The sequence below is a fragment of the Austrofundulus limnaeus genome, unplaced genomic scaffold (assembly GCF_001266775.1).
Source record: "Austrofundulus limnaeus strain Quisiro unplaced genomic scaffold, Austrofundulus_limnaeus-1.0 Scaffold21, whole genome shotgun sequence".
NCBI classification, from domain to species: Eukaryota; Metazoa; Chordata; class Actinopteri; order Cyprinodontiformes; family Rivulidae; genus Austrofundulus; species Austrofundulus limnaeus.
Genome location: NW_013952423.1, coordinates 3009940 through 3016845, shown reverse-complemented (window position 1 = coordinate 3016845; position 6906 = coordinate 3009940). Strand labels below are relative to the sequence as shown.

General features: G+C 40.8%; 1 protein-coding gene across 1 annotated transcript in view; it reads left to right on the top strand.

Annotated features, from left to right (window-relative positions):
• The window catches only part of grk6 (G protein-coupled receptor kinase 6), a gene marked incomplete in the record, with an annotated part of 25537 nt that extends 20467 nt beyond the window's left edge, over window positions 1-5070 (top strand). The window contains 9 exon segments of the mRNA XM_014004067.1: window positions 875-1015; window positions 1283-1473; window positions 1558-1595; window positions 2332-2421; window positions 2526-2734; window positions 2873-3010; window positions 3509-3646; window positions 3729-3863; window positions 4204-5070. Coding sequence (XP_013859521.1) covers window positions 875-1015; window positions 1283-1473; window positions 1558-1595; window positions 2332-2421; window positions 2526-2734; window positions 2873-3010; window positions 3509-3646; window positions 3729-3863; window positions 4204-4254 — 1131 coding nt within the window.
• Window positions 5071-6906: the final 1836 nt, after the last annotated feature.

The window sequence follows — 6906 nt, the reverse complement described above, 5'->3', positions numbered from 1 at the left end:
TTTTTTTTTTTTTTTGCTTTTGCTTTTAAGCTATCATTTTGGCCTTTTTTGTTACTAACTCCTACGATTTGGGGCTTCTTTCAGATTCTCTCTGCTATTTTAAACTTTTATACTTTTTTCAGCTGCTTTCTGCTTATTTCCTCTGTTTAGTTTTTTTCTAGCTAATTTGAGCTTTTTTCAGCTAAACTCACCTTTTTGTGATCATTTCAGCTTCTTAATCAAGCTAATGTGGTCTTTGCTGTTTCTTTGTGCTAATTTCAGCTTCTATTTCAGCTATTTTAGACTAGTTTAAGCTATATAGCACAAATATTTTAAGCTTTATAGCACAAATCTTTCAACATTAAGCAGTCACGCTGCATTTTCGCAGTAAATGCAAATACTCTAGTTTATTTCTTATTGTTCTGCAGCTCAAATGAAAACTCAACATGGATTTTCTTCTGTTTAAATCAAATCTAAACATAAATTCTGTTAATTCTGTTTTATATATTTGCTCATGAGTCAAATTTAAATCTTCCTATCTAGACCTCCAGCGTTTAAAAGCATCTTACTTTTATTTTAAACAAGTTGTTGTGACCAGAGAAGCTTTGGGGTTGTTTCTGTTCACAAAGGCAAAAAATAAATAAAATAAAATCATTTTTCTTTTAGCCAGAATCACATTAAACTAACAGGAAGTTTTGGATCTACATGACCTTTATAAAGGTTTTACAACAACCTTTCGTTTGCTACAGTTTTCAGTACAAAAACGGCCTAAAAATATTATTTAAATGTCACAAGAAGGTTAAAGAAGACCCCAAATGTCCCACCGTGGCCAGCATTTTTTTTAAACAAAAACATTTTGTCCCTTTTATTAACGGCCTGCATGGTTTGTCCTCAGGTGTGTGCGTGTCAGGTACGAGCCACGGGGAAGATGTACGCCTGCAAGAAGCTGGAGAAGAAGCGGATAAAGAAAAGGAAAGGAGAGGCCATGGCTCTGAACGAGAAACAGATCCTGGAGAAAGTCAACAGTCGATTTGTTGTAGGTGTCTCCTGTAGATGTTAAAATAAACACTGTCCCCCAGAGGCTGAGAGACACAACTACAYGGGTTAAAAAACAAAACAGAAGTAAACAAACCATCGCTGTAAAAGTGTCACATTGGTGTTTTGACACAAACAGGAGGTTCTAGAGGTTTGATTTGGTCTCATATGAGCACAGCAGCTTCTTCCACACGTTTAAAACATCTTTAGTTAAAACGATTCAGCTGAACCAGAGCACAAAAATAAATCGCCGCTCTTCTTGGCTCAGGTCAGTCTGGCGTACGCCTACGAGACGAAGGACACCCTGTGCCTCGTGCTGACCCTCATGAACGGCGGCGACCTGAAGTTCCACATCTACCACATGGGCGAGGCGGGCTTCGAGGAGAAGAGGGCGGTTTTCTACGCCGCGGAGATCTGCTGCGGCCTGGARGACCTGCACAGGGAACGCATCGTCTACAGGTGACCCTCCTTTAAAGACACGGTAATCCGATTGGCTCATGGTTTCTTTCGGGTCTTTCAAGACCTTTTTTTTCTGTCCAACAGGGACCTGAAGCCGGAAAACATCCTGCTGGACGACCACGGTGAGTCTCAGAAATCTGAATATTATCAGTTCTAATCATAAACATCTATAATTAAGACAAGAAATGACAAATTAAAGATGCTTCAGGTTCACTTCTTCAAAAATATGTTTTACATTTATTCTATTAGTAACTCAGAACTTTTACTTCAGGTCATTTTAATGCAAAYAGTTTGACTAAAATGAGCTTAAAATCTATAAAAACATCATCTATATGAGGTTCTTATAACTGAAATTAAAATATTAGAGAATTTCTGACTCAAAGTTTAATCTTAAAATATTTAGTCCCAGAGTTTTTAATCTGATCTTTTTTTAATAAATGACATTTTGTTTTCTGTCAAAATGTCTTAAAACAGAGGGCAGCAGAAGGGTTAAAGTAAGAATTGTTAATTTTTTTTTGTTAAAATAAGGTTCAAATTGACTAAATAAATAATGTAATCTGAAATAATTTATTCCATCAGATAATTTTTCTACAAACAAATCTGTTTGACGTTAAACTTCCTGTAGTTGAACACCAGGGGGCGCTCTGACACCATGACAAGTTACCACCTGCCACCAGAAGGGACGGGCAGTCATGTTAACAACCTGTTAGCAAAATATCTCATGAGAGGAGGTTCTTAAATTATTCATAAATCTGCAACTGTTCAACTTTTAGACTCAGTTTGATTCAAGATGGCCGCCACAGCTAACCCCTAAAAGTGGCACCACAGATTGAGATTATCAGATTATTGTTCTTTCAGGTCACATCAGGATATCGGACCTGGGTTTGGCCGTTTACGTCCCGGAGGAAGAGACCATAAAGGGCCGAGTGGGAACTGTGGGCTACATGGGTGAGTTTCAGAGATGGGCTCGTTAGAACTTCCTCAGTTTACTGTAGGTTCTAACCGGACCTTCCTCTCTGCCCCGCCCCGCCCCGCCATGCCCCGCCCCGAAGCTCCGGAGGTGGTGACCAACGAGCGCTACACCTTCAGCCCCGACTGGTGGGCGCTGGGCTGCCTGCTGTACGAGATGATCGAGGGCCAGTCGCCATTCCAGCAGAGGAAGAAGAAGATCAAGAGGGAGGAAGTGGAGCGGCTGGTCCGGGAGGTGGAGGAGGAATACTCCGACAAGTTCTCCGAGGACGCCAAGTCCATCTGTAAAATGGTGGGCGGAGCCTTTTCCTCATCGTTGGAGCTTAGAGTTCATGTTGAACCACAGACAAATATAGATTTAAACCTTTTTTTCAAGTTAAAGGTTTTGTTATTTGTAGCTTTATTTTGATAGCTTCCTGTTTCTCCTCAGCTGCTGGTCAAAAACCCCGCGGAGCGGCTGGGCTGCATGGGGGGCGGAGCCACCGAGGTCAAAAGTCATCACATCTTCCGTTCCGTAAATTTCAAACGCCTGGAGGCGGGCATGCTGCAGCCGCCCTTCGTCCCCGATGTGAGTGACGACCAAATAATCCTGTTTTATCTGGTTTGTTGTTTGAAGCAGGAAGATGTTCTTGATCAAAGGTTTTATTTTAACTTTGGTCTCTTTTTGAACGCTTCAGTCCTGATTACTTTTAGAAAATTGTTTCGCTTCATTTTGTCTCACAACTCAAAAAACAAAGCAGTTTTATGTCGACAAAACTCACCAAAGAACAAAACTTGAATAAATCTTGCTGCCAAAACGTCCAACTTCTATCAACACTCTTCTTCAAAGCCCGACAGGAAGTTTGGACTTTTATTTTGTAACAATCTAATATGAAAAAATCAACAAGAGGACCAAACCTTAAAGCTGCCACCAGTGGCTCGTTAGGGTTACCGCGGTAGCCACAGCCCTTTATCTGTCACTCCCTGACATCAAACACGAAGACGTCACATAAAAACAGCTGGTTTATCRTCTCAGACGTCTCCTGCCCTCATGGTTAAAGTCGTCCTCTTGTGTTCTGTTCTTCAGCCTCAGGCCGTCTACTGTAAAGACGTTCTGGACATCGAGCAGTTCTCCACCGTCAAAGGTGTGGAGCTGGACCCGAAAGACGAGTCTTTCTACAGTAAGGTGTCCACGGGCTGCGTCTCCATTCCCTGGCAGAATGAGGTGAGAGCCGAGGGACGAGTGACGTCACCCGCTGCCTCGCAGGCCGAGCTTTTTCTCTGAATTTTGTCTTTTCCTCCCGCAGATGATCGAGACGGAGTGTTTCAACGAGCTGAACGTGTTCTACGAGGACGGTGCTGTTTCTCCGGACCTGGACTGGAGGGGTCAGCCGTCCCCTCCGCCCAAACAGGGTCTGCTGCAGCGGCTCTTCGGCAGGCAGGTGAGCAGTGAACGAGTCCCACTGCGAAGCTGCGAGCTCTGTCCAGCTAGCAGATTAGTTTAGAACAATATCTACTGATGGGCTTTTATACAGTATATATATATTTACATATAATGCTCACAAGGATTACAATTTATATAATATTAACGGAATAAAAAACTTACCAGAAAGCCTAAATTCTGGTCATATTGTGRTGTTTGTGGTTCACCTATTGTTTGTTAGGGATGCCCCTCTGCTACTACCACCCTAAACTCCAGCTCAGTATCTGTAAAACTGACCGAGTTGCACCAGTATAGTTGTTGGTCATCAGTGACTCTGAGCTCTGTATCTCCCTCTGCAGGACTGCTGTGGGAACTGCAGCGACAGCGACGAGGAACCCACCCGGCTGTGAAACCCTCGCAACCCGAACACGAGCCCCGCCCCCCCGTTTACAACTTTTGCACATTTGTATTTTTTTAGGTCGTACTCTCTTCTAAATGTCAGAATGTATATTTTCAGCATCTAGCCATAATTGTTATTTAAACGTGTGAAATATTCGCTTCAACCCGGGAACACAGATTTGTTTTTGCTTTTATTTTCTTATTCAGGGATGCTTTTAGTTTTCATTCGTGTAGAAACTGAACTGCTGAGCGGCTCCGCGGGAACAAGTGCCTGTCTGCACACCTGCCTGCTGTAAAAGTGCCTTGCTTGTGAGCGCCGTGGCAATGGGTACTGAATATTTCTGTCTTCATGTTTCCTCATGTCGTGCCGAGGAAACCAATGAACTGTGACCACTTCAACCGCTGTGACCAACAAAGACTGTTTTTGAAGCTTCAACGTTTTGTTTCTCTGATTTTAATCTTAGAGTTGTAAAGTCTGCTTCTGCAGGTTGTTTATAATCATGTTTTTGTTTTTTGATGAATTTCTTGAGACAATCAGCTCTGTGTGTCGRATGTGACTGAAAACGTTGGGTCAAAGCGTTGTATTGACCCACACTGTGCCTTCTTCCTTCCAAACACAGTTTATTCAGACAGAAACCTCATTCCTAGTCCCCATGAATCACAGGAAATCAGTAACTTTACGGCTGATGTTGTCAAAGTTTGGGTTATGAAAGACCAAGCTGGAGGTCTCAAAATTCATTTGAAAGGATGTCTGACAGCATATTTATGCTCTCATTGTTACAGAAGATTAAACAAAAATCAAAAATGTATAAAAATGGTTAATTATTTGTGTTGTCTCGTTATGTCTGTTTAATTGGAGGTATTTAATGCAAACTATACTTTTCTTCCTGCTTTAAGCTGATTTTAGTTTTCCAAATACACCTCACATTGTCAATTTGTTTCAGCTTGTCTTTAGTTTCATCAGCAGGTTTCAGTAAAATCATTCAGTAATATTTAGACTGTGTGTTCGCAGCTATGTATCTTGTTAGATACTTTTTTTGTGAAGGAGCAAGAGTACCTGTTGAAAACCCATGAATTTTATCTCCAGTTAAGTTGAGGTAATTAAAAGAGTAAAAGATAAGTAAGTAAAATAAGTTAAGGTATTATGATTATTATAGTTTTTGTTTTTTTATAATAAAGTAAAAAAAATAGAACATACAAATTTTCATAGAAACATTTTGATTCCCCCTCCACACCAGCAGGTGGCGATAATGCACACCTGTCGTTTTCTATAAACAACACAAGAAAAAGAAGACGTGTTTATTCAGTAAAAATAACTGAGATGAAACAGACAGAATTTGTTTGTTCAATCATAAATAGTTTAAATATATTGAAACATAAAAACATTTTAAAAACAATTACTTTCTCCTAACTGAACTCGTTTAAATACGTATCTACAACATGTAAGATATTTATTGTTCGTAAACAGAATCTCCACTTCAAACATCAACTATCCCTTTAAGGTGTGTAAATATAAAGATTCAGCGGGTTGTTGAAGGTACTGTGACCTTTGACCTCTAACCAGGTTAATCCAGGTGCTGCTGATTTAATCTGATTTAATCTGATTTAATCTGTAGCTTTAGGAATCAGAAAACTTCGAGTTAGAAAATTTTACCTCAAAACAAAAACAAACCCATCCGTGAGTGAATTTGTTCGATGAAACAGCAACAAGTCTGAGTCTCAGAAGGTGAAAACAGTGACTCGGTGTTAAAAAAACGCTGCGTCATCGTGCACCCTTCCTTCATTTTCCTCTGTTGCCACAGCAACACGAAGTCAGGCTGAATCCCGGTGAAGTTAATAAACTCTGCAGACATATTTTCTCCTTCATGGACTCCTTACAGTCCAGACTGAGACCTGCTGGTTTGTCATGACCAGCAGCAGGACAGCAGGTTTTAAAAAAAAACTACTTCCTGTTCAGCTCCATCTAATATGGCCGCCACCGCCAGCTGATCTTAAAGATGCTGAGCTAAAACTTAGTGTAGTAGTAGTTGAGAGTCATCCCTGCCTGTGCTCTGAGCTTCATGACACAAAGATCTGATGAATCAGACGTGCTGCAGCGAGCAGAACAAAGAGCTGCTCTGTGTTCTGTCGGGTCACCTCTTCTGGACCGGACCGCCCACACCTCCACCCCACTCGGGCCGCTGCTCGGCTGAGGTTCTGACTCAGTCTCACACGACTCAGTGACTCAAATTATTACTAATTGAATCAAAGACGCTTTCAGCTCGTGTGAATAATTAAACACGGCACAGAAGAGATGACATCATCCATCATGATGTGATTTATTCACTGTTTGACAAACTGAGATTATTTACTTTTAGCTTCTGTTACTTTTAGCTCTGGTTAGCTTTTGGTTAATTTTATCTTTTACCTATTMTGCTATTTTTATCTTCTAAACAACTTTTCAGGTTTACTGTACCTACATCATGCTACTTTTAGCTTTCAGCTACTAATTTGCTATTTTTAGCTTGCCTTTTGTGTTAAGCTAGCCTTTTCAGTGGCGACTGGTGGAGTTTTCTCTAGGGGGGGCTACAACTCCAAAATAGACATACAGTGGTTTGCAAAAGTATTCATACCCCTTGAACTTTTCCATATTTTGTCACATTACAACCACAAACATAAATATA